At 38.9% G+C, this 27,699-nt stretch overlaps 1 protein-coding gene across 2 annotated transcripts in view; it reads right to left on the minus strand.

Moving 5' to 3' along the window:
* Positions 1-27,699, minus strand: part of Scfd1 (sec1 family domain containing 1) — a 78,232-nt gene that overhangs the window by 11,332 nt on the left and 39,201 nt on the right. For both annotated transcript variants that reach the window (XM_040743129.1, XM_040743130.1), the window contains exons 11-19: positions 26,041-26,180; positions 24,131-24,221; positions 23,429-23,502; positions 22,738-22,819; positions 13,769-13,865; positions 10,648-10,718; positions 8,799-8,878; positions 6,790-6,852; positions 4,792-4,867 (exon numbers count right to left, since the gene is read on the minus strand). In XM_040743129.1, coding sequence (XP_040599063.1) covers positions 4,792-4,867; positions 6,790-6,852; positions 8,799-8,878; positions 10,648-10,718; positions 13,769-13,865; positions 22,738-22,819; positions 23,429-23,502; positions 24,131-24,221; positions 26,041-26,180 — 774 coding nt within the window. The remainder of the gene's footprint in view (positions 1-4,791; positions 4,868-6,789; positions 6,853-8,798; positions 8,879-10,647; positions 10,719-13,768; positions 13,866-22,737; positions 22,820-23,428; positions 23,503-24,130; positions 24,222-26,040; positions 26,181-27,699) is intronic.

A 27,699-nucleotide genomic window follows, 5' to 3' on the forward strand; every position in this document is an offset into this window, starting at 1 on the left:
GCTCACCCCTACAATGTTTGACAACAAGTATGTTAGAACTTGAGGAAAATGTCTTCTAGGTCACAAATAATTCTTCCTTATGTTTCTCATGGTCTCTATGTTTGGCAGAAGGAATCAACTACCATTGCTTTATCATTCAGTCAGGATTTCTTTAAATTATTTTTTTAATTTAAATTAAAAACAATCATATTTTACATACCAATCCCAGTTCCCTTTCCCTCCTGTCCTCCCATTCTCCCCACCAACCCCCCCATCCCACTCCCCATTCACTCCTCAGGGAGGGTGAGGCTGCCCATGGAGGATCATCGAAGTCTGCCACATCATTTGGGGCAGGACCTAGGTCCTCTCCTGTGTATCTAGGCTGAGAGAGTATCCCTCCATAGGGAATGGGCTTTAGTCAGGATTTACAGGTGGCATAGATTTGAGGGAAGCCTTCAGTAGAGAACAAGGAAGGAAACATATCTTCAAAGACAGAAGCCACAATACTTATGAAAACAATGGAGATCTGTCAACAACTGACACTCTCCCAAGCTGTTCTCTGCGCAAATGAAAGCTTGAGTTAGTAATTTAGAAATGCAGGCTGGTGTGTTGGCGCCTTCCTGTAATCCCACACTCTGTAGGCCAAGGCAGGAAGACTACCATGAGCTAGTGGCCAGCATGGGCTACAGTGGTGAGCCCTGTCTCAATAATCAAAGGGGAAAATTAATTGCACACTGAGTCTCTTCACACAAGAACTCTGCTCTAGTTTCCTGTTTGTTGCAGAGATAAACACTCTGACCAAAAACAACTTGGGAAAGAGGGTTTATCTGGCCTACACTTCCAGGTCATAACTCATCAAGAGAAGGGCCCAGAGGCCCAGAGAATGCTGCTTTCCGGATTGTTCACCCTCAGCCATCACAGAGCCCAAGACCACCTGCGCTGAGATAGACAGCACTACCCACAGTGAGCCTAGCCCTCCCACATGAATCCAGACAGTTTCTCACAGACATGGCCACAGATCAATCTGGCCTGGACAATCTCTCAACTGAGCCTCCTTAAGACTCCAGGCTATGCTAAATGACAGCTGAAGCTAAGAGAACAAACTTTCCCTGAATGAAAAACTGAACTGGCTGGATATATACGGTGATGCAGAGACAGGGAGATCTCTGTGAGTTCTAGGCCAGCCCGGGCTACAGAGCTAGTTCCAGGACAGCTAGAACTGTCAGAAAAGAAAAAAGAAAAATGCAAGCAAGCAAGCCTGGACTGTAGCCACTTAGACCACAGCTAGTAGAACGCTATGAGTCTTCTTTGTTCAATGAACTGTTGTCACAGTTTGTAGAACTCACTGAATAAAGTACAGACCAAATTAATTAAATGAAAATGTTCTAAGTATATTTTTTCTATCCTCAGACATTGCTGTTTAGAAATAAAATGGAAAAGAGTATATTTTTTTTTGTTTTTGAGGCTGGGATTCACTATGTAGCTCTGGCTGGCCTGGGACTTGCTTTGTATGGAAATGTCCTGGGTGGCCCAGAAAGTACATTGACCCATTTGCTTCTGCCTCCCAGTGTTAGTGTTAAAGGCCTGGGCTAGCATGTCTGGCAGAAAATACTGTGTCGGTTGGCAACTGACTTTTTAAAAGTTATTATTATCAATAGAAGGCTAACACAGACACAGACTTGAGAGGCAGAGTCCCATTCATAATAAATTATAACTTATGGGCCATTTCCAAAATCTATTTCTAAATAAAGTAGAAATCATTTATGAAGCAGAAATTTACCAGAAGAAAAAAATATATATATAGTGGGAAATCTATTTCCTAAGACTGGTTTCATGATTTTAGTCACTGGAAAGGTTTATATAAAAACCCATGTTAAACTCTCAAATGATATAATTCCTTTAAAAAACAAGATGAAATAAATTATGCACAAAAACCAATCCCCAGATACTAATACTGCATAGATTATTATTATTGTTTCTCTGCCACAGCAGAGAAAGTTTTTCCGAGTCCCCCAGAGCTAGCCGACTGGTGGTTGATTGCTCTATGGACCGTTTCTAACTATTTCTGGGTTTGGGAAGAGGCTCTGATGCTGACGACGGGAGCAGGACTGGAGGTGAGGTTGCTGCTGTCCCACCTGGAGTACTGGAAAGTGAAAACTCCTATGTGGAGTTCAGACAAAGAGTAGAGATGGAATATAGGCAGATGCTGGAAACTCATAGAGGTCAGGGGATAAATCAGTTTCCCAGTTTTTAAGAGTATAAGCTAGAAGCAAATATACAGGCTAATTCCAATGCTCATATTATGGACAAAGAAGCCACAAAATGTAATGAAGTGATTTTTCTTCTCAATTATAGTGAACTAAGGGTATTAAAAAACAACAACAACAACAAAATAGATTATATAGGTTCACATCTACGCCCCCCCCAGACACACACTCAATTTCACCAGAGAGCTGCAAACTCATGCAAATCTGCTTTCATCCATTCCCTGTGACTCTGAAGTGTTGAAACAAGCCCTTTACATAAAGTCACTGTCAGACAGATCGTGGATATTCCAGTATGGCTCCTCAGTGCAATGGGGATTTAAAAGGAACCCTATCAATACTTTATCCACTCCCGCTCACTTTGCTGAAGCATGCTTGACAGTTAGACTGTACAATGCAGTATTGTGATGTCTATTTATGAAATGGTTATTACACAATATTCAGAGTTCAAATTTTCAGTTGCATAAAATTTTTACTTTTCTTACTTAAACAGTAACCCTAAACAGAGAGCATACCCTGCGATCAGGTTTGTTTAAACTGGGGCACTTCCACTGCTTGTAATTTATTTACTAATTCGTTTTTTAAAGATTAGTTAAAATCAGTGGCCATTCCTAAATTCTGCAACTTTGTGTTTATATTATCACCACATTCTTCTCTAATATCCTCACACAAATCCACTCAAGTTTGTAAATATCATTCCACTGGCAATGCGAGGTTGATATCTAGGATGCATAAAACTCATGCTGCCCAGAAAACAAAACACAAAAAGCTCTTATTAGTGACCTAGAAAATGGAACATTGCTAATTCTATTATTTTTTAACGTATTAGCCAATCTAATTCTTGTCTAATTTACTTATAGCTTACAGTGTTTATTCTGATAAAAAACAAAACAATCTTTATAGTGCCGACGAGAAGGCTCAGGCAGGTAAAGGTGCTTAGTGACCCCAGTTCCTTTCTTGGAACCCGGGTCCTTGTAGGTGTAAGCAGCAGAAGTCACAGGACTCAGTCTTCATCCCCTCAGTCTTCTCTGGTGTCTCTCACTTCCTGAATTCTCCTAGAACCCCACAGTGCAAGTGCCCTAGAAACTTGGGGATCAGGACAGTGCAGTGTCCCAATGGGCTTCCATAAGTGTAAGATCTATTTCTAGAACACAGAGACTTTGCTGGAGTATAATTGGCAGTATTTATTTGGAGTAACTGAAGTGTCCATACCCTTTGATTTGTAAGTAAATTCTGGCAATTTACAATGTGGGTGGGAGTAAATGAATACTCATCCAGAAAAAACTAACCCTTAAAGTTGTATTTATGCCACCCCTTGTTAACACTATGGTTCTGGTTCTGGTAGTGGTAGAAATGTCATATAAATCACAGAGAAATTCAGTTTTTACTTTTTCTTTGTTTTTTTCTAGACAGGCTGTGTAGTCCTGGAGCTCACTCTGTAGACCAGGCTGGCCTGGAATCCTCCAGCCTCCTGAGTGGTGGTATTAAAGGTGTGTGCTACCACAGCTGGGTTTAATTTTTACATTTAAAAGTAATTGCCTATGTCAAACAGTTTTCTTAACAGTTTGAAATGTTATGGAAAGCAAAGTAATTTAAGGTCATAAATGATGATTTTTGTATTTCATGAATTCTAAAACAATTTTTTGTGCTGCCATAATAAAATAACATAATAGCAAAACAATTTAGATACTGCTTACAGATTACTATGAGCTAGTTAAAATAAGCAGATTGAGTGTTTAGGGGGATGAGATGCTGAAAATACCACTAAAGGATCCCCTTTATTGGGGCTGAAGGGTGTTTCCAAGTACTCAGGAAATAATGTTACCTGAAAAGAAAGCTTGGAAGGCCTTTTAATTCAACAAAGCAAATGAAGATTTTTCATTATTCTTAATTTTTTATTTATTCCTTCAAATAAAGAATTTGAAGGATCTTTCAAACTAGAAACTCATTTTATGCAAAGAGCCATGAGATTTGTAAAACACACATAATAATTATATAAACATCACAAGCAAACACGAGGTAGGTTTTAAAGTGTGGAGGAAATTCAGGGAAAGAGAACACTCTGAAAACAGGTCTATACATGTGACAATCAGATCTGGGTCAACTGTCTTTTAATTTGTCTTTTGAAACCTCTCCTAAGCAGTACTGATACAGATACCCTGCATCCCCATACTGATGTGAAACACTACATGGTGGTACTGATGGGAAACACTGTATATTAGTACTGACATGAAACAGTGTATCCTAGATTTGCCAACAATGCTCCAGTTATGATAAAATAAAAACTGAGAGAGATAAAACAAAATGGGAGGATATCAAATACTGAAGAATAAAGATGGTATAGTTCAGATAAGCATATCTTTAAAAACAAAACAAAACAAAGTCACAGAGTTCTAAACTACACAAAAAAGTAATTTTCTTACTTTGCCAGTAAGAACCGCTTGGCCTAATTTTTCTCTCATATTTCTTACCTGAATGAACCCAGACGTTTCTCTACCTGGGCAGTGAATCTATCAAAGTTAGAATGTTTTTTGACAAATGTACGTACCTGCTGCTTCAATACCAGGTTCTTCACGCCTTCCATCACAAACTGTGAGCCTGTATTCATGACTCTGGATAAGAGACTGGGTAGGGGCCAAAGACAAAAAGACTGCATTAAGTACCGACTGCTATAAGTTTGTTGTTGATATGAGGCTTGCTTGGTTACACACCACAGGCTGCCCACTTGCCATCACTTATTTTCCATAAATAGAATGGCTGTGAGCATCTCGGCTTCTATGGATATTGCTTCTGCAGTTTAATAAAATAGTGCTAAAACAATTATTATAAACATCTTAATTGCTTAGCCTTACACATAGTTTTTGGTAAATTATAATTTGAGAATCTTCCACCTTTCTGATTGTTTTACTGCAAAAATAATCGGATGAAAAATAGCAATTTAGACATTGCTTCTGGAGTCCATTCACACACAACACTATGCTGCCCATCAACATTAGAAACAGGTCAAGTGCTGCTGTGCTGCCTGTTCCACAGCAGCTGGATCCGACTCTGCATGTGCACCACCTCCCTCCACACACAGAAAGCCCAGCATATACGAATGTTAGTCACAATAAACAGTAAGTGCTGCCTCAATTGGGGACTTTTAACAAACACAAAGAAAGCCTACAGTTATTTGTCATACTAGGTTTATAATTCTGTTTCAAAGTCTCATATGTGGATCAAAGTGTACTTTGCAAGACAAACTCTACACTATATAAGAAAGCTGGAGGGCTGGAGTAATGGCTCAGAGGTTAAGGCTGTTCTCCTAGAGGCCCTCAGTTCAATTCCCAGCAACCACATGGTGGCTCACAACCATCTGTAACGGGATCTGGTGCCCTCATCTGGCCTGCAGACACACATGCAGACAGAACAATGAACACATAACAAGTAAATAAGTAGATAAATAAATCTTTAGAAAAAGAAGAAAGCTAGGAATAGTTTTCAATGTAGCCAAGGTTTTCTTACAACACATTTATTAATATCCTCAAGTATAAATATGTAAGGAAACTCAGGTTCTATGTATTCTATATGATTTAAAGACACGATGCTGGGCTATCTACTTACTAAAACTGTATGAATTACTTTGTTTTATCCTATCCTTTCTCCCCCGTGCAACTAAGAGGGATGGGATGGAATCCTCCATTAACAGAAACAAGAGCAGAACCTTTGGTGGGTGCATGGCTCTGAAGCCATTCTTTCTGTCAGGTATCCCCGTGAGTGGGGCGGCAGGGTTCAGGGTACCCTGGATAGCATCCTCCAGAGGGAGGCCAATTGCATTCACTTAAACTGGCCAAACCGTTTCCTCCAGGCTTCATGTTTTATTCTAACTTCAAAATACATTAGGAATTTGAAATGTGTATGATATGGAAAAGAGTAGGCAGAATTGACTTTTTCAGCAAATTAAGCCGCACAAGTACTACAGCAGTCTCTAGGACAGTGGTTCTTAACCCTCCCAATGCTGTGACCCTTTATACAGTTCCTCATGCTGTGGTGACCCCAACCATAAACTTATTTTCATTACTACTTCATAACTACTTCACAACTCTAATTTTGATAGTTATGATTCATAATGTAAATATCTAAAATGCAGGATATGATATGTGACCCTGTGAAGGGGTCATTTGACCTCCAAAGGGTGGCGACTCACAGGATGAGAACTGCTCTAGGGTGAGGCGTTTTCCCAGCTCTCAGGACTGAATTTATCACCACTAGGTCTTGAGGGACTAGCTTTAAAAATCTATGCTATGGCTATCTATCAATAGCAACACAAAATAGTTTTAGCTACATAGTTTCTAAAAATGAAAGGTGTTACAAGAAGGAGCATATAAAACCAATGGCTCACACTATGTCAAAGATAGTCCCTTACATTTTAAAAGGAGAATTAAAATTACCCAAGAAGTCCCCAAAATGCTCATATTCTGTATCATAATGAAATTGTCTGGACGGTGTCAAGACACTGTGTTTCTGAGGCATGAATGCAAAGAGCCAACATTATTAAAGTACTTACCCCATTGGCTTAGTGGTTGTGCTACCATAGCTGGCAGGAGTTGAGGCCATCTTGGCAAAAGCCCTATAAAATAAGAAGGTTTATATTTACAAGTGGACAGAGTTATCATTCAGTGTCTTGTCATTAAATTTCACTGGTTAACTTCTAAGATGTTAGTTAGTTAGTTAGAAATGATAGTTTCTCAACTAGTTATATTAGAGCTAGCACCAAAACAGCGAGATTGCCTAAAACGCGCTAACACAGGGCTGCAGGCAGCTTAGCAGCAGAACACTGCAGCAGGTGCCAGGCTCAGGGTCCCAGCAGCGGGACAAGGACAAGCAGGAGCCAGAAAAGCAGCCCAAAGGGAGGGTTTCTCCTCTTCCTATTGACCACTACCAAGAGAAACCAGACAAGCAGAGACGAAGATGCAGGGGAGACCTGCATCAGCTAAGCTCAGCTCACAGCTCTGACAGCAAGCACTCCCGTGGCCCCTGACAGACCTCTGCTCAGGCTGTCCTTTGGGGAGCTCAGGAGAAGAAATGCCACGTTTCCTCTAGGGACTCAGTTCAAAGTCACTGCCTTTATCATTAGTCACTACTTAAAGATGAGTTTCCCTCCAATTACATTACAAACCACATGCAGTTTTATATGTAACTACACATAGTCATATATTTTCAACTTTTTTAAAAGGTTTAGAAATCTCTTTAAACTATGATATGTGTGTGTGTGTATTTCAACTTTTTCTAAAAGTGTATAATCTCTTTAAACTATCAGCATTACAACTCGGGGGAAAAGACAGCATTTAAGTGTGTTTTAAAAAATACCTTCCTCCAAGAATGTTTTTACATTTGCCTACACAATTCAAGAATACCGACTATTCCCAGAAGACTTTCAGCACTTGGGGGTAATCAGTTGCCAAGATGCTGATGCATGTTCTTCCTATTACGGACGTGTGCATAAAACGCAGCGCAGATGTCTAAACTGAGAGTCAGCAGCACTCTTTTGTAATTCTGCTCCATTACATACTATTAGCATACTGTAGACATTATGTCAACCATATTTTTTTCCATGGCTCTTAGCTACTTCATATGCTCTGAACAACAGAATAATACTGTATTGTGTGGAGAATAACATCAAGAAAAAAAAAAAACAAACACCAACATTAGCATTTTTTCCCAGAATATTTGTAGCCCATGGATACAGAGCTATAGATATGGAGAGCTGAGAGTGTTTATTAAGTTAATCAATAAATAGTGTTGCAAACAACTATTTCCCTTCCTAGCACAGTAACACAAATGGTTCCAATAACATTAAATCTCCTATCACAATTTTTAATTATCCAGTTGGATTCTATCTTATAAAAACACTACCATTTTAGGAAGGATGGACAGATAGACAAGGTCTTGCTATGCAGCCCAAGCTGCTACTGACCTTATGATTGCTCATCCCACCTCAGCCTCTCAGGTGCTGGGGTTACAGGAGGGCAATGCCAGGCCAGGCTAAAGTACTGCCATGTATTTACCCAGTTTACTGCTGGACACTTAGGTAGGTTTACACTGCTACAATTTTATGGTTCCAATAACTTCTTTGGATAAAACATTAAAAACAGTAGGAGGTCAAAACCTTTCATAGCATTCTAGAAAATCACCAAAATTTATATTCCTACTAGCAAACTATAAATGCATCAATTAATTTTGCTATTTTCTCAGCATAATGTTTTTTAAATTTTGTATTTTTCTAGTTACTGATCAGTAGTTTTGAGACAACTGATCAAAAAGATTTGTCTCTGACTTTCTTCACGCATCAATAAAGAAAATATAGAGCTTGTCCTGAGATAAAAGGTGTCATTTTTTCATGTAGGTTTAAGTTATGCAGATGGTAGGCCAGATAAGGAAATGTTACACACTGGACATAGAAATTCACCATGACATTGTTCAGCCTTCTTACCAGCATTCCTATGTTCTTGGGAACAGAATTTGAGACATGATCTTACCTTAAGTAACAGGAAAGTGAAAAGAACTATGACTTACTTCCACTGTTTGATGTATTGTAAAGGGCTAAGGCTGCATCCTGCATCTGTTAAAGCCTTCTTATACTGCTCCAAATCAGCCTGCAATGAGAAAAGAACTCTACGATAAAACAGCATCCTTTCACAGAAACTTGTGTTTGTTGTTACTTGGCTAATCAACATTCTAATACAAAGGCACGAGCTTCAATGCCAGGCAATCATGTCAGCTGGAGTTGTACCTTAAATGACTGTCCAAGTGAGTGCATGAAACAGAAGCCACAGAAGTGTAAAGAATGACACTTTGTCAAGCTTCAGGAGTGCATCAGCTTTCTTCTCCACTGCTAAAACAGACTGCCTTTCTTCAGGACAAGCTCTCAAGGAGCGATTCAACTTGGCCAAAAATATTTCAAAACCAGAAATATTGAGGCGCAACAGCCTGAGAGGGCCTGTGGCTCTGGCTTCTCATCGACACCGCAGGGCTCAGAGCCATTTGCTAAAGGACAGCTGTCCTCTCGTTTTAAAACTGCTTCTTCCTTCCTTCCCACTCTCTTTCCCCTGACGAGTAAGTTTAAGTAAATTTGTGTGAGTTCAAGGGCCTAGCACCCTGGCGACTCTGCTACAACAAGGAAGTGAGAAACCGTGCATATGTTCTTGAGTCTGAGAGTGGAGTGCAGACTGAAGTCAGTTGCTTCTTCAGTCACTCCTCGCCTCATTTTCTGAGCCAGGGTCTCTCACTGAACCTCCAGGCCATGGAGTCAGCTCAACTGGCTGGCCAGCAGGCCCCAGGGACCCTGCTGTTTCCACACCCCAGGGACCCTGCTGTTTCCACACTCCAGGGACACCGCTGTTTCCACACCCCAGGGACACCGCTGTTTCCACACCCCAGGGACCCCGCTGTTTCCACACCCCAGGGCTGGGGTTGCAGATGCACACCTGGCTTCTCTTAAAGCATGACACTAGGATCGGATTCAGGTTCTCACGCTTGCAGGACAAGCAAGGACCTTATGGACCAAGCCATCTCCCAGGCCTGCCACCATTAATGAGAGATTTTAATTTATTGAGAGATTTTAATTTATTTGTATCTTCAGGATGAATAAGCTGATACTTACATGATTTAAGCCTCTTAATGAACACTAAACTTTATGAAAATCTTTACTAAAAATAAGGTAGTCCAATTATAGCAATATTAAGCTAAAAATAAATCTTAAAATATTACAAACAGGACAGAGTCTGAGAAACAGATAAACCTTCACTGACGAGAAAGCTATTTCTAGAACTTTCTTTCTAAATTAATTAGAAGAAAAGTTATGTGATAAATACAGTCTATAGCAAAGTAAAAGGGCCCTAAGTGAATACTGATTTAACATGCTAAAAATCTTTTACCAGTGGAAGATTTACAACTTAAAACAATAATAACAAAGTCAGTATGGCATCTTGGAGGCTCTTATGTTATGTAAAGTTATACTTGGTTAATATAAGGAAGACTCCATGGTCTCCAATCCACTTTCCTTACAGAACACATACAATATAGAATATGTCTGTAACAGTCACTAGTTTTAAAACAATCTCAAAATGATAAGAAACCAACCTTCTGAAAAACCCAACAAACCAGGCTAATTAGTTTAGAACAGTTACTTTTCAGAAGTAAGAATTTTTACCACTTGAAGTCATCTCATATTTCAACAACTTAAAAGTGTCGAGGCATTTCCCAAATGGTGACAAACACATTGTATAAAACTCTGCACTAAACAGAATCTGAACAATTTCCAATACGTGAAATGTCTTCAGTGACCCTTTACTTCTGGTTTTGAAACTCTAACTGGGAACTGCGAATAGGCACCCCTCCCTCCCAGCAGTGCTGATGGACATACCTCGGAAGGCGCCTGCTGCGCACTTATGTAGTAGATAAGAAACAGCCTCATTTTGTCTTCCGGAGTCCCTGCTATATGGGAAGAGGAAGGGAAAGACTCTTATTCAGCTGAGATGAAGCAGGCTAAAGCCACAAGCATGTGAGACTGGACATGGAAGGTGGATCCAGAGGAGCGGCTGCATACGCCTCGTCTGCCTCCTGAACTGCCCAGAATGCTAAATTTCTCCTCACAAATAAACTACAAAGGCAAAGGAAGGATGCCGCCGGGTAAGCGTGCAACTCTAAACAGCAAATTTTCGGATGGCAAGGCAAGCTTGCACGTTACCTCAGGATACCTGGTGAGTAGGTCTGGTCTGACAGAGGTGTCACTGCTCTAGGTGTGAGGTTATAAGATCCAATGGCTAGATGAAATCACATAGCTGACCAAAAATCTTACTTCCTAAACCTAACTGTCCCCTCTGAAGAGTTGTATTTTACAAGGTTCATGAAAATCATACTTTTATATTAAAACATGAAATGGAGTATATTAAACTCAAATTTTAAGACAAAACTAAGGTTTCAAAGAGAGTCCCTGCTACCCTAGGAGTTTTCCAAGTGATTACTACTATAATTCAAGCCCTGGACTTTACAGAGAAACTCATGCACCCCTCTTCTTCCACAGGGTGCACTTTGTTGGAAAAGTGATAGACATGGCCTTAATAAATGACCTACCACTTTGGGAGCCCACTCCACACAGAGGGATGTGCTCTCAGCCTAGACACACAGGGAAGGGCCTAGGCCCTACTCCAAATGATACGACAGACTTTGAAGATCCCCCTTGGAAGGCCTCATCCTCCCTGGGGAACAGAAAGGGGGTGGGATAGGGGGCTAGTGGGGGACAGGGGAGGGATTGACATGTAAAACAAGCTTGTTTCTAATTTAAATAAAAATAAATACCCTATCAAATCTCACTCAAAAGTGTGTCCTGAGGTGTAAAGACTTAAACTATGTGTATTTCATCACAGAATAAAAGCTAAGAGCACACCTGTACACTCGGAACATGGAAGACCAGGGAAAGGAGGATTCCAGTTCAAGAGCAGCCTACATGGTCATCTCTAGACCTGGATGGACTATACAGTGAGATTCTGTCTCAAAATTCAGCTAACCAACCAGACAGACAAAAGACAAAAGTCCACCACTCAAGATAATAGTAAAACTAGATTTAAAGAAAATGTGACAGCTGATAAAGCATGGGGCTTCTTGGGATTTAGAATCAGGTACTCTTCAGTTTCTCTTTGCTTCTTGAACATGAAGCAGCATGGTTTAGTCAAGTTCTTAGGTTTACACCATTTTGGTATATTTCATTACTGACAACATTAAATGAGATTACCTAATGAGGTATTTACCATGGTTCTTTACTGTAAAGTTTCTATTTCTCCTTCGATAATTAACAAGTATTTGTAGAGAAGTGATATGGTTCAAACATGAAATGTCCTAAGCAGGCTCATGTACTTGGGCATTGGCTGTTAGCTGATGGGCCTTTGGGAAGCGATTGGTTCCTAAGAGTTGTGGCCCAACAGACTCACAAAACGATGACACTATTGAGAAATGATGAGAAGCAGGAGGTGGGTCTAACAGATCACTGGGGATATGCTGTATAAAGACGTGCTGGCCTTCTCGCTTGGTGGCCATGAAGGGAGCTGCTTTGCTGTGTTAACAAGTGGCTGGCTATGATGTTCAGTGTCACCCCAGGTCCAGAGCAATGGAATCCGACAACTGTGGCCCTAGACCCCTGAAACCTTTCCTCCTTGTAAACTGTTTCAGGCATTTGTCACAGTGATGAAGTCTCATTAATGGATGCAGTGTTCTGAAATCATGTAAAAAAGCTGGGCAGTGGTGGCACACGCCTTTAATCCCAGCACCTGGGAGGCAGAGGCAGGTGGACCTCTATGAGATCAAGGTTAGCCTGGTCTACAAAGCCAGTTACAGGACAGCAGGGCCACACAAAGAAACCCTGTCTCAGAAAAAAACAAAAACCGAAATCAAGTAAACATCCTATAAAATTTCAATTAGGTCACTATTTTTTCCATATGGAATCATGGCCTCTTTTTTATTCTGTGGGCTCTAACCCATGATTATATATATATGATTTATTTACTTATTATGTATATAGTGTTCTGCCTGCATGTATGCTTGCAGGCCAGAAGAGGGCATCAGATCTCATTACAGGTGGCTGTGAGCCACCATGTGGTTGCTGGGAACTGAACTCAGGCCTGTCTATGGTCATACACCACCCTGAATGCTCCCGATCTCGTCTGAACTCAGAACCTTTGGAAGAGCAGGTAGTGTTTCTAGCCACTGAGCCATCTTTATTTTGATGGTCAAGTGGTCATGATTTGGAGCCTCTTCAAATTGACTTCTAGGTCTTTTTGACATGTTTCTTTTTTGTTGTTATTTGTTTTCTGGTACAACAAACCTTCTAGACTCATTTTTATATTTCCCCTACTCTTCTGTGATGGGTCCTAATGGAAAATGCCATTTGTTAGTCAGAATCTAATGGGGTAGAGCTGCTCCCAGACCTTCCTGATTGGCCAAGTCCCAGGATTCTCCCATGTCCTCCTCCTTCCAGCACTAGAGTTAGGCATATCCTGCAATGCCAAGCTGCTCAGGTCCTCCTGCTGGCATGGCAAACACACCATCCAGTGAGTCATCTCCCCAGTGCAGAATTTGTGACGCACTCCACATTGTTCTTAAAAGCACATTTCCCAAACATTTAAAGTAGAATTCAGTTTTAGCTACAATATGCTACCTGACAAACCAAAATGAAGTAGAAAACATTCCCTGAAGATACTTGGTTTCAATGTCATTCATTTAAAGCTTCCTGGAAAAAGTGGAAATTGATGTCTATCTACCCCACATTAAAGACACGAGTATAAAATATTTGCAAATATTACCAAAGGAAAGCTAAATTAGAAATCATTTTTCCATTTTAAGAACTGCTATGTTAAATTTTTCAGCAGAAGTTAGCTCATTTAATTATCCTGCAATTAGGACTGACTGACAGCATAATTCTAGTTGAATGTTGTCTGGACTGAAATGCTAGGATTCATCCCTGTAAATGGTCTCAAATTTATGGCACGTACCATCAGGGTCGGATATGACATCTAGGAGGGATTTATCCAGAGTAGTCTTGCTCATTATTTTTTCTTCATATTCAAAATATACATCCAGTTTTCTTGCCTGTTTCAAAATAAACATTATGCGAAAACATAGTAAGTAATAAAAATATAGTAAGAGTCTCTTGCTAACAAGTTTCTATTTTTTTATTTTTTTTTAAATCTTTTTTTAATATTTATTTATTAATACAACATCCTGCTTCCATTTATGTCTGCATGCCAGAAGAGAGAACCAGATCTCATTACAGATGGTTGTGAGCCACCATGTGGTTGCTGGGAATTGAACTCAGGACCTCTGGAAGAGCAGTCAGCGCTGTTAACCTCTGAGCCATCTTATTTTTTAATAATCAAATTTATAAACAAGTGTTTATTTAAATACAGTTTAGCTTCTTAGTTTTATATTTTTGGTTGTGCGTTCGTTTACTTTTGCGGTATGTGGTTCACACATTTGACCCCAGCTGGACAGAAAGTAGCCTACTTATATTATTTCTAATGGTTTTTCCAACAAGCAAGCTCCCTTATTTTCAAGTCTTTTTGTTTGTATTTTGCTTTTGAACTGAGTTTTGAAGTGACTTGGAGACACATAACCAGTAGTTTTCAGTTAGATCATCCCAGGACACAAGGGAATAGAGACATTTGCATAGGGTAGACTGAGGGGAGGATTTCATGTGTGAGCACCAGGAAACAGTAGAGGTCTTTTCAGCCCACCCCTGTGCAGTGGAACACAAGACCACAGTTTTAAAGTCATGAACACTCACACAGATAAACTAAAACTGGGGCTAGCAAGATGGTTCCTTGGCTAACGACACTTGCTATCAAGCCTGGTGACTCAGTGGTTCCTGAAGCCCACATAGTGGGATGTCATGAATTCTCTATGCTCCACATGTGCACCGTGGCACACAGCGTCGTCACAAACACGTGCTGTGCAATGAACACAGCAGAGACGAAATCAGCGGAGCCTGTCTCTCTCTCTCTCTCTGCACTGCTCCCACAAGTATCTTTCTCTCTCATGTGTTTCAGTGCTGAGTAGATCAATCCTTTCTTCTTTACCTCCTTTTCCTCAGAGACAGGGCAGCACACTGTTAAAGTGAGGTATCTGGTAAGATTTCTCAGTTTCTATGAGACGATCAGCCTCACTAGTTGACCATCTTGTTTCTAAACACAGGCATTGTTCTCTCAGAACAATGCATTTCTAGAATGTCAAGCCCAACGAAGAATGTATTAACTTCAACTCCTGTTACCTAGCTTCTATTAAGGGTCCTACTGAAAATCTGTTATTATTATTTAAAGAATAGGCAATCTTTCTACCTTAGGAACCCAAAATCCTGTTCTTAGTATAAGAAGAATTAGAAGGCTATAAGCTTAGACTATACCACCTTAATAAATTAGGAACTTCTCTCATTAAATTGTATTTTAATATTAACATTAAAGTTGCCTCACAAACCAGCCACATGAAATCCATAAATGTGAATATCATTAAACACTGCATTTTTACATTACACAATTTACTCCAGATTAAGACACAATGTAAACAAACATATAATTATACATATATATACATAAATATGCTACACTAATCTATTTAAACACAGTGAACACAATGTTTCATTATGTAGCCTTGGCTGGCCTGGAACAAGTTATGTAGACAAGTCTATCTTCAAACTCACTGAAATCTACCATCTGTCTCTGTTTCTGTAGTGCTGAAATTAAAGGCATATAACCCCCATGTTGGCGAAGTCATATTTTTTATTTTATTTTATATTTTGTTTTTCGAGACAGAGTTTCTCTGTATTGCTTTGGAGCCTGTCCAGGAACTACCCCTGTAGACCAGCCTGGCCTGGAACTCACAGAGATCCTCCTGCCTCTGCCTCCTGAGGGCTGGGATTAAAGGTATGCACCACCAACGCCTGGCAGTATTTTTTATAAAACCTTTGTCAGCCAGGCAGTGGTAAAAATTTTCTTCAATTATACCACCCTATACGTAAAAAATATTGGTGGCCAGAAAATTCAGACATATATGCAAATCCTTAGAAACTATTCTGCATTTCTTTTTTGTGTATGCATGCCACAATTATGGATGAGAGTGCAGGTGTGTGGTGTGCTGTGTTGGTCAGAGGGCAACTCCAGTGTTGGTCCTCACCTTCCGCCTTGAGACAGGCTCTCTTTTGTTAAAGGCTGCTGCACACAGTCGCATAACTGACCTGGGAGTTTCTGAGCACTCCCCTATCTCCACCTCCCATCTCAAGGTAGCAGTACCGTGGACCATGATCACAGACGTACGCACCTGTGCCTGGCTTTAAATGGGTTACGGGGACTTGATCTTCACTTTCCTAAGCTGGCACTCGCTTTTCCCTCTCGGACACCTCCCCCAGCATCTATCTTGAGTTTCTAATCTCTTTATTTGACGTGCCATTTGTGGAGGCTGCTCTAAATCTGCTTCAAAATATGAAAACAACTTCAATGTATAAATTTATTTAATATACTAATTTCTACTTCAAATTTTAATCCTATTTACAAGAATCTGTAATAAAAATGTAAATGTATACAAAATGATCTTTACAGATAAATATTTAAAATTTAAGTACAATTAAATTTAATAATACTGTTTCTATGAAAATATTAATTAATGATATTGTTTTATGAAAATATGTTATTGTCCTTTAAAAGTAGTAACAGATTTTTAATAAGGCCCTTAATAGAAATTAGGTAACAGAAGCTGAATTTATACATCCTTCTATTCTTCTTTGGACTTGATCTTCTAGAAATGCATTGTCTTGTTTGAAATAACAATAATAAATATTAATTATTGATAATGTTTTATTATAAAAATATATAAACAGCTAAAGTTTCCAGAAACTGTTTAAACATATTCAATGTGTTGAATACTTAAACCTAGAAAAAGGAGAGAAAATCACAATGAAAGCAGCAGAAGATCTGGGGAAAAACAAACAAAAAATGAAGACAAAAATCATAGGAGCCAAAAGCTGATTCTTTGAAAAGACCAGTTACACTGATGTGCCTGTAGCCATAGCAAGAAACCCAAGAAGAAGGGACAGATTACTAAATCAGAAATGATGAAGGAAAGGTAATTTTGAGGGATCAGGAAGACTGAGTTGGGGGAAGAATAGAGACGGAGAGCAAGAAAAGAAATGCCTTAATACACGGAGCCATAGGTTTAAAGAGAAATCTGGCACTAGGGAAATGTCCAGAGATCCACAAGGATGGCCCCAACTAAGAATCTAAGCAATAATGGAGAGGCTACCTTAAAAGCCCTTCCCCTATAATGAGATTGATGACTACCTTATATGCCATCCTAGAGCCTTCATCCAGTGGCTGATAGAAGCAGAGGCAGACACTCACAGCTAAGCACTGAGCTGAACTCCTGGAATCCAGTTGTAGAGATGGAGGAATGACGAGCAAAGGGGTCAAGACCATGGTGGGGAAACCCACAGAAACAGCTGACCTGAGAAAGTAGGACATCATGGACCCTAGCCAGACAGTTGGGGAACCAGCATAGGACCAAACCAGGCTCCCTGAAAGTAGGTGACAGTTAGGAGGCCTGGGCAGTCTATGCAACCTCTGGCAGAGCAACCAGTATTTATCCCTAGTGCACAAATGGACTTTGGGAGCCCATTCCCCCAAGGAGGGATACTCTCTCAGCCTGGATACAAGGGGGGAGGACCTAGGCCCTGCCCCAACTGATGTGACAAACTTTGATGATCCCCCATAGGGGGATGGGGGGCTGAGAGGATGGGAGGGAGAGGGAACTGGGATTGATATGTAAAATAAGATTGTTTTAATTTAAATTTTAAAAAAAGGAAGGAAAAAAAAGGCATACTCAATGAGTAGGATGCAAGAAAACTTTCTGTTTCAGAGGACAATACTGCCTAAAGAAGTAACATCAAAAGTCTTGGAACTAATAAGCAAATAATGACAAAATTGTAGGATATAAGGTTATATGCCAGCATGAACTGAAATCCTAAAGTAAAACTGTACCAATTATATTAGCATCAAAAACTCTAAGAAAGGATCACAGAGAAAAACATCCAATATTGTCACTTGCCAGTCCTTCCTGGTTTGACCCAAAGACTTAGATTCCAATATAAAGCTCAGTCAGTTATTGTGTAGATATCAATAATTACTTGACTACAAGATTTGAGAAGCTACCATAATCATTAGGACATGGTATTGATGAAATAATTGACCAATAGATCACTGTAAGAGAAAAGAGACCCTCAAAAAGGAACCACAGAAATACACAATTAAAACAGTCTTTTCAATAGTGTTCAGACAAGTAAACAGTCACACACAAATCTAGACACATACTGAAAGGGAACATACATACAGCAAAATCTAAAACAAATAGAAGATGGAGAAAAATCCTGTCTATTATAAGAAAATAAGGATAGTCTTGAATATAGTAATGAGTTTTCAGATATACTACCAAAGGCATGATCCATGAATGACACTCTACCAGAAAAGCAGCATATGAAAAGATGTGCCATATGTCATCAAGAAAATGCAAATAAAATGATGAGATATCATGACATACCTGTTAGAATGGCCAATTCCAGAACACTGACTATGAGATGCTGAGAGGGATACAGAACACACCTTTCATTTATTGCTAGAGGGAATGCAAAACACCACCACACAACACAACAGAATACTATTCAGAAATAAAACTAAGGGGCTAAAAGCCATGAAAAAATGAGAGGAATCTTAAGTGCATGTTAAGTGAAAGAGGCCAATCTGAAAAGGCCATGCACTATAACACTCTGACATAGCATTTTAGGAAATGCGACACTACAGAAACAGTACAAAGATCAATGGTTGTCAGGTCTCTAGCAGAAGATGCAGGTATGGGGAGAAGTAAAGACAAACAATGGGTCAGGTGACTTTAGGGCCCTGAGTATCCCACATGATCCTGTAATAGTAGACACTTGTTATCATATGTTCATCAAAACTTAAGGAATATACAATACAAAAATGAACCCCAAGGCAAACGAAGGACTTTAGCTAACAAGAATGTATGACTATCAATACTGATTTACCAAACATGCCACACCAATGCAAACTATTAGTAATGGAGAAACTATAGACGTGAGTGGCAGGGTACTCAGGAACTGTTTTTACATTTCAACCCCATCCCACCTCATGGCACTGATTGACTCTATGGCCTCACACATGCTAGGCAAGTTCAATCTTCTCTTTTCTTTTTTCCTCAGGCAAACTTAAAATCACTCTAATTAAAATCCAAAGATGTGGCACTGGAGAGATGGCTCAGCAAGTAAGAGTGTCCCCTGCTTTTGTAGAGAACCAAGTTCAGTTCCCAGAACCCTCAGCTGACAGCTCACAACTACTTGTAACTCCAGTTCCGGGAGACCTGATGCCTTCTTCTGTGGTCTCTGAGGGCACCAGCATGAATGTGAACATACACACAAATACGTAAATAAAAATATCAAAAAACACTCAAAGACACATTAAAAAAAGTACAATAAACAGAAAGGCTAAGTTAATAAAGGTATTTGTAAAATATCAGAAAATGTCTGTACCTTTGAAACTTTCCCTTCTCATTTCTTCATGTTTATTATATAAATCAATGCAAAAAGAAGAGAGCATACAAAGACGACTTAGCATGTGCTTAAAATTTATTGTGAGGACTATGAAGCCCTGCACTTACAATGAGCATGGAAGGTATAGGAAAGCTGTATATAATGGATGGAATTGGAGAACTTTATGCTGTCAAATGAACCAGAGACAACCTAACATGCTTGTATGTGAAAACTAAAACGTCAAACTTTATGGTGACAGACTGGAAGAGTAGTATCCATGTGTTGGGGAGAAGGGCAATGTCTGTCAAGTGGTGTACTTTTAGTTATGAGTAATTTCTAGATCTCACATACAGAATGCTCTGAGAACTCCACAAAAAGTATAATATTTTGGTTAATAAAAACGTACTTACTGGTTAGGAACATAAAAAAGATGACCAACATTAAAAGAGGGCTCTTGACAGACAAAAAATTTAAATTTTTTTGTAAATCTATTTTCTATATATTTTAGTAGAATTTGTTTTATCAGGATAACTCGTACATGCGTGATTTACTCAATACAACTCTAATTCATCCGAAGACATTAAAATCAATTTGCACCTAGACCAACTAAGCAGGAACAGGAAGTCAATACATGACTATTCGTTTTGCAAAGCACATCTCCTTTCTGAAGAAACAGCATAGAACATTTCTTTCAATATTTGACTGTTGCTGTTTTACTTATGTGTATGTATATGTGCACATAAATGTACACACATACACACGCGTTTAAATTACAGCTGCTTTATATATCCCCTATTTTCTGAGGCAGGACACACAGAAACCAATCTCTTTAGATGTCCTGGCCATCGCCTGTAATTTTTCAGTGGAACATTAAAAGCCACTCTAGCTGGATAAGGATTGGCAAAATATTCTCAATGAAGTTTACTAATCTTTTGGGGGTTTAAGTGGCCCTGGTAGTTCCCTTTGATCTAGTAAAGAATTATTGTTGAATGCTTATTTATTTTACATAATCTGCGTTTTAAACCTCTGCTTTAATGGTTTTCTTTCTAGTACAGATGGCTTTCCTATTTCCTGATTGTTATCAACCGGGTTGCTTGTATACAAGTCTTTTAAAATATAAAGCATGTTAGTTCTTGACTGACAACTTAGCTTCTAGCCTAAGATGCCCCTTCTAAACAATCAACAACCCTAGGCAACACACTTTCCTAAAACCACAGGGTCTTTCAAGTACAACTGCTTAGGTCAGGAATGATGGCATAGTAAACTATCTTACTATGAGACGCCTTCTACTGGAATAAACCAATTCTGAAAATGTATCCAAATCAGAGTGTGAAATGACAATCACAAGGACGTCACATGCAAATTGTACTTTATATGGCACCATTTTTCTCTGCCTCTCCCTCAACACACTCACCACTTGAAACAAACATCACGTGACTCCATCATACTGAAATGCGTACCTGTTGGACTCCTATCCTATCCCCATCTCCTCAGTGAAGCACTGGAGTCTCCAGGTCCTCAAACATGCCCACTGCTTTACACCTCCTCCCCCTGCCTAGAATGGCCGTCTCTGCGATCTCCCCTAACTGGCTGTTCAAACACCTCAGACCTGGCCTGCGGCTGTTTTTGTAGCCTCTTTTATTGGTCTGCTTTGCTGCTTTGGTCTTCTAACACCACTGTTTGACACCCTTTCTCCACTATATTTACTTTATTTTCGTTGTGGTATAAACTATACAATAAGGAAGGAATTGTTTTGTTTACTAGACTATTTTTAGAGCATGACCAAATAGTCACTCAATAAACATGGCTGAATAAATATGTTACTTTAACCAAAATGTTCTAAAACAAAATGTTCTAGTCTAACCTACTATTAAAGAGTATATTCATAAAGATATTTGGTGGAAGGATACATTCATGAGATATATAAAACAGAACCCAAATTTTCTATAGGTGCAATTAGCTACTTGGGATCAAGCAACCTAGTTTAATAACAGGAGGAGATCTTGGCATTTTCCTGACCTTTAGAGCTACAAAAAGTCAGAAAATAATATATAATTATTAAACTTTTAATAATGAAGCTAAATCTATAAGGCAAAGAAAAGGGAAGAGTGTTAAGCCTCAAAGCATTCACAGACCTATGAACAACAGTCATATACCATGTTTTTTTTAATTACTTTTATTTACGTGTAGGAGTGTTTGCCTGCGTGTGTGTCTGTGCACCACTAGTTTTTAATGATCACTTTATTTTATGTGTAGGAGTGTTTGCCTGCATGTGTGCACCACTTGTGTGCCCTCAGAGGCTCAGAAAGGGCATCAGATCTCTGGAACTGAAGTTACATATGGCTGTGACCTACACCATGTTGGGGGCTGGAACCTCTACCAGAGCAACAAGTCTCTTAACAGAGTCACCTCTCTAGCCCCTAGAATTTATTTTTTATAGTCAAAAATGTTTGTTGAATGGATCATAAGGATTTAATCAGATAATTTTACTTTATTAGATAAATAACAGGATTTCTATTTTATTAGTTCAGGGAGTTAACTTTTTACCATCTTACACTTAGCCCGGCAGGCAGCCTCCTTTTCTACAGGAGAAAAGAAGAGCTTTTCCGCTGGTTTTACACAGTATGCTATCTCTGCAGGAGACAGTGACCTTAGAGCAACAGGGGCAGCAGCTTTTATCAGTTAGCAGAGCCTCAGCATAAGGAAGTGGAGACACTAGCACAAACATTGATGACTTCACGATTATGGTTTATATCTATATAAAAGGATACAAAGTATTCCATGTTCTAAACAGAGTATGTGTTGAAACACTAATATCTTGGACATTAATGACTGTGTTCAATATACTAAAATAAATTTTACTTATTTTGCCCATTTAATGTGACTATTAGAAAAATTTAAAATTAGACCACCAGCTGATATTACATCATGGTTAGGAAATGCTGATTTAGAACCACTGGACCTTGGTCCATGATGGCAAGAAGGGAGAGAAAAGCAGTAACGACGGCACATATTGGGCTGAGGCAGAGGGACAGTGAGTTTGAGGTCAGCCTGAGTCACACTGTAAAACCATGTCAATCACAAAAAACAACAGCCAAAATGGATTTAGAAATCTGCACTGATGGTGGCTAGATACATGGCTGTTTACTATAGAGTAAGCACAGTATGTGTAGAGACATTGTTGAGATTCTGCAGCACTGACAGCATCACAGCCCAACTACTAGTTAGAAAAGTGGTCTTCCTGGGTTCTGAGATTCCCTCACTTGCAGAAAGTGAGCACAGGGCTGCTGCTTCCTGGAATTACACCTTACAATGTTAACAGACACTCAATGAGATATGAACATACATCAGAGGATTGTGGAGGGAAAAAGTTGCATTTACCTTTATGTGTTCTAAAACAGCAGTGGCAACATTTGTATGGAGATCAATAAGTCTTTTTTTTTCAAGGAGTTCTGGCAAAGAACTATAAGTTACAAAAAATTGAAAATTAACCACAAAATTTCTAAGAAAGCAATGCAGACCTCAATAAAACTCTTGCCTGGTGCTTCATGAGGAAACTCAGAACACTGACCCAAAGTGACAAGTTAAGCTGTCAATTCAGCTAGAGCTCCAGGCTTGATCACATGCCATATGCGTCACTTTAAAAATACAGGTCAACAGTATCGTATGATAGTCTTGTGCCAACACATTATTTCTATAGTTTCATATTCTGCTTCCAACATTTAGGGGTTTAGAATAAAACAGTAATGGGAACATGTTTTTACCTATAATTTTAGAAGTACTGAAAACTTGTTTCAATTGAATTAAGAAAATAGTGGTAGCAATAGCAAAATTAACAACGACTGGCCCACTTTATGACAATATTATTTTCCTAGTAAAATCACTTGAATTGGAAATTTCTAACTATTCAGAGAGGCAGTTACTTGCTGTATCTGAGAGGAAAAGAAATCAGCTAAATGTGCTCAGAGCATTCCGTTCTTCAAATGCACAGGCACAACTGCTAATACCTAATGTTGCCTACTGTTAACAATATTAATGATTTTTAACTCTCACCATCGGGAAGACTGCTCACCTGACAGCTGATGTGAGCTTAGCAGTGTTATCAGACAGCATGCTGATGGCTCCTTCATCCTCTCCTTCTAGTCCCTGGGAAGTGATGAAAGGCTCTTAGAACTTTAACTTCGCCAGGACTCAGCAGAAGTCAACACACCCCAAAGATTGTGGATAAGCAATAATAAATTGTGTCAACCTAGCATGAACATTCCTTTAGACAAGTGCTGAAAGGTTCTAGTAGCCGCCAGTTTAGCAGGAGAGTAAGTAAAGGATTGGCTGGCACTGTCAAACAAGAAATGCCAGGATATTTGCTGTAGGCAGGACTCAGTCTCACAGCCGAAGTCCGTCTGTCCACAATATGCAAGAATGAGAGATCCTGGGGTACATATCTCTGTAAATACTACTCCTTGTATTATTTCAGATCACAACACATTCTTTAAAATACAGTTTTCTCTTAATATTTAGATTTGTTTTTGAAAAAGAATACCAAATCTGGGTGGGGTGACTTAGGCAGAACTGTCAGAAGTCAGGGGCTAGCCTATACTACAGTATGAGACAGTTCCTCAAAAACAAACACCCGTAAGTAAGTTGATAGTAACTATGTTGTTATTCAAGTAATAAACAGCCTTGAACTTTAATGAGGGGAAGGAAGTAGACACTTTTGTTAACCTCTTCCATGTCCTTCTTTACCTTCGTGCCCAGGATGCAAACAGGCTCTTACCATAATGCTCTTTAGTCGTTTGACCTCATCTTCTTGTGCTCTGTAGGATTCTAGTTCTTGTTGAACTGATTCTGCGACTTCTGGGAATGGACTGAAATACATTGTGCAAGATTAACTCTGAGTATGAGAGCAAAAGATTCATGTTTTGCATGTGTGTTTTTTAATATATACAAGATTATTACTTTAAAAACACTTAAGAGGTTTGAATATATTTTATATATAAAATGGGTAGAAAACAGCAAACAAATATAACTATGCAATTTTAACATGTGTATTATAATCAGAAATCTGAATGAACTTAAATTTTACTTCTAGCCTTTTCATTAATGAAATATTAATTCTCTTCAACTATATATTGTCTAAAAAATGTGTTTTACTATTTACTTACATGACTGAAAATCAAAGAAAGACAAATAAGAATATTTAAGCATTAAATAAATATTACCACCAAAATTGGCAGATATCAGAGGAGCCATTCAACTATAATGACAACATTTAAAAAAAAAAAGCATCCTTAATTTAGTACTCTTAGTATCTTTCCTGGTTAAAAAGAATACTTCTAACATCTCCATATTCTCTTAATGCCTCTTTGATGATATGTAATTTCATGTATGCCACCATTACAGAAGAAAATGTAGACACTGAATTCCAAAGTAAAGAATATTATTTAAAAATTTTAATAGTACATCAAAGCACCATAGTCAGAAAAAGACAGTAACAGCTTCCTGCTGAGAAGCCAAATCTTTGTTACTGCCACATGGCTTTCTTTTCTTTTTCTTTTTTTAAGTTCTAAGTATAAAAAATTTTAAACATACAAAACCCTCCAGCATGTTAAGCTATAGCTATATGCTACTGCTCTATAAATGCAATGGAAGCTGAGGCCTGAAACCACACGCATCAAGGACAGAGATAGACCTGTATCTTTTTAGACATTTAAAATGCTTCCAAAATCATTAACGAAAAGCAGTTATTCCTTGAATAAATAAAGTTTGCTCTGTTTAAAATTTCTCTGGACATAACAGGCAATTTTTAGAGCAGTGACTGACCCATCAAGTACTTGAAAAGGACACAGCATTGGGATGTTCATACTGCTCTACGTCATGCGGCAAACCACTGTAATCTTTTCACTCACTGTTTCTTACGACTGAAGAAGTCTCTGACTTTAGACACAGGCTCTGCCTCCCCATGTATATAGTATGGAGTTTGTATGAGGCACAACATGGAGCAAAAAGGAAAAATACAACCATAAAGTTTTTCTATCACACGGTCACATGAAAGACAGGTCCGTGAGCCAGCAGTCGATGTCAGAAAGACCTGTGCAATGTTCAGGGTGAGTGTTTTGAAAAGAAGTTGCCCTACAAACAACTAAGGAGCTAGAAGTCAAGAAGAAATTCCTTCTTTACGGTTAAATAAGATTCCATTATGTATGTGTACATGATGCTTTTATCAACCGTTTGTCTATTGGTGGACATGTAATCTAGTGCTGTTTCCTTGGTATTGTGATTGGAGTATCAATAACAGGGAGGTGTAAGTGTCTTTGTGGTAGCATATGGAAGCATTTAGGTATGAATCTGGAGTGGTATAGCCTGGCACATGGGAATTCATTTGTTTTTTTCAGTTTTGACTCATGATCAAAGTAAAATATGAACAAATAATGACAACTTCTGTAACAACGTATTGTTCATACATAGTATCAGTGAAAAAGTATATTGGTATTTAAAATTCTCCAAATACACCCCAATTTAAAAAAAATAAAAAAGAAATGGAGTAACACTGACAATGCATCTATGACACAATCAATTAATGCTGTCACTGATTGTGTCAATGAACTTTGCATGTGTCCTAGGTCAGGCAGCCCTTCAGTTCTGTTTAAAATATAAACATTTAATTACCGATATTTTCTCATTTACCTTCCTTTATGTTTCTGCCAAAATTTATCAACTGGAGTTAAATCGTAAGACTTCTTGTTTTTCCTCTTTGGTCTAGCACCAGCTGGAGAATTTTCCACTCCTGCAGATTCTTCCAAATTTACTCTGTTTAAGTGGAAATCCTAGGAAACAGTAAACTTGTTTAAAGTAACTGTTTTCTGAGTTTCAGAGCCACATTTCCCAGACAATGGAAGTAACTGGTGTTGCTGGCCTTTCCAGTATTTCCAAGCACAGTACAGACTTCAGTTTAACTGGTGCCCTTCCAGCCGTCCACCACCCATACATGTGATCACTGTTTATGAGTTTGAATGGAAGTCATCAAAATTTCAAATAGACACGGAGAAAAGTCATATCAAACTTCTCCTAGAAAAATATGGATTTCTTTATAGAGAACATTTTTCTTTAACAATATGATTACACTGCACAAGTACTTTACTAACACATTTCAGAACATTCCCTCATATTTGAATATGTTTTTAATAGTTATGATTATGTTTTTAAAAGGCTAAAGGTATAAGAATAATAGCACCTCTTTTCACATAAATCCTAAAAGTAGGTCAGACTAGCTTTGGCCACCCTTCTCTGCTTTGGGCTAACTTTACTAAAGTGAGGTTTACTAGTTCCCACCCCCTTTCTTTTTCAGAACCCATACTGACAACAGGTAAAACTAAATTAAATCTCTTCTATCCTTTCTTCCCATTTTCACATTACACCTGTGGCTTCTTTCACATTTTAGGGTCAACTTTGTTCAACAGCTGTGAGTTAAGAGATAATTCATGGTTTGATGTAAAATGTCCCCTACAATTTCACATGTTTGAATGCTTGGTCCCTAGCTAGTGGTGCTGCTTTGTCAGGTTGTGAAACATTTGGGGGATAAGGTCAAGATGCTGAAGGAAGGGGGTCTACCCGGGGTTACACTGATGAACTGTGTTGCAATCATCTCGGTTTTGAGCTATCAATGATTTTTCTAGATCTGAGCGAGTTAAGTACTGAGGACAATGTAAACTCTTCTGGATAAAGAAGGGTCATCAGTGTTGACTTGTGACCCTGAAGAGCGCACTTTCTCACTTTACCACAGCTTACTGGAACACTGCTTCCCTTCTGACACCCCCCCAAAAGAAAGAAATATACAGATGCCTAAACTGCCAGATCAGAGAAACATATCTATTTTCTCTCAAATAAATCATAGAATCAATGAAGAAGCCTTCTCTTATTGCTACATGAAGTCCATCAATGAGAGGGACCACATTCAGTAGCTTGTTTACATGTGCAAGGCCCTATTCTTGGGACTGCACCAGGTACATACCCTTGCCAGAACCCTTAGGAGATGTATTACAACTTGCATTTCAAAGAAGAAGCAAAGCCTAAGAGTTGACACTGATGCCCAAGGACCTACAGAATGTGGCAGAAACAGGATGAAATGCCAGCCAGTCTGATTTTAGAAACCCTGCACACAAGCATTGTGTCAACTCTATCATAGAGCACATGCACTCGGAATCAGATCCTTTATTATAGATAAAGGCTAAAGAAAATGAAAATAAATGTCCAGGATGAAAAATAAGAACAAATTGTTGGCTAGGTGTGGTGACACAAGCCTTTAATTCCAGCACTCAGGAGGCAGAGGTAGGCGGATCTTCTTTG

Source organism: Mesocricetus auratus, unplaced genomic scaffold (assembly GCF_017639785.1).
Source record: "Mesocricetus auratus isolate SY011 unplaced genomic scaffold, BCM_Maur_2.0 Super-Scaffold_15014, whole genome shotgun sequence".
In the NCBI taxonomy this organism is placed as follows: Eukaryota; Metazoa; Chordata; class Mammalia; order Rodentia; family Cricetidae; genus Mesocricetus; species Mesocricetus auratus.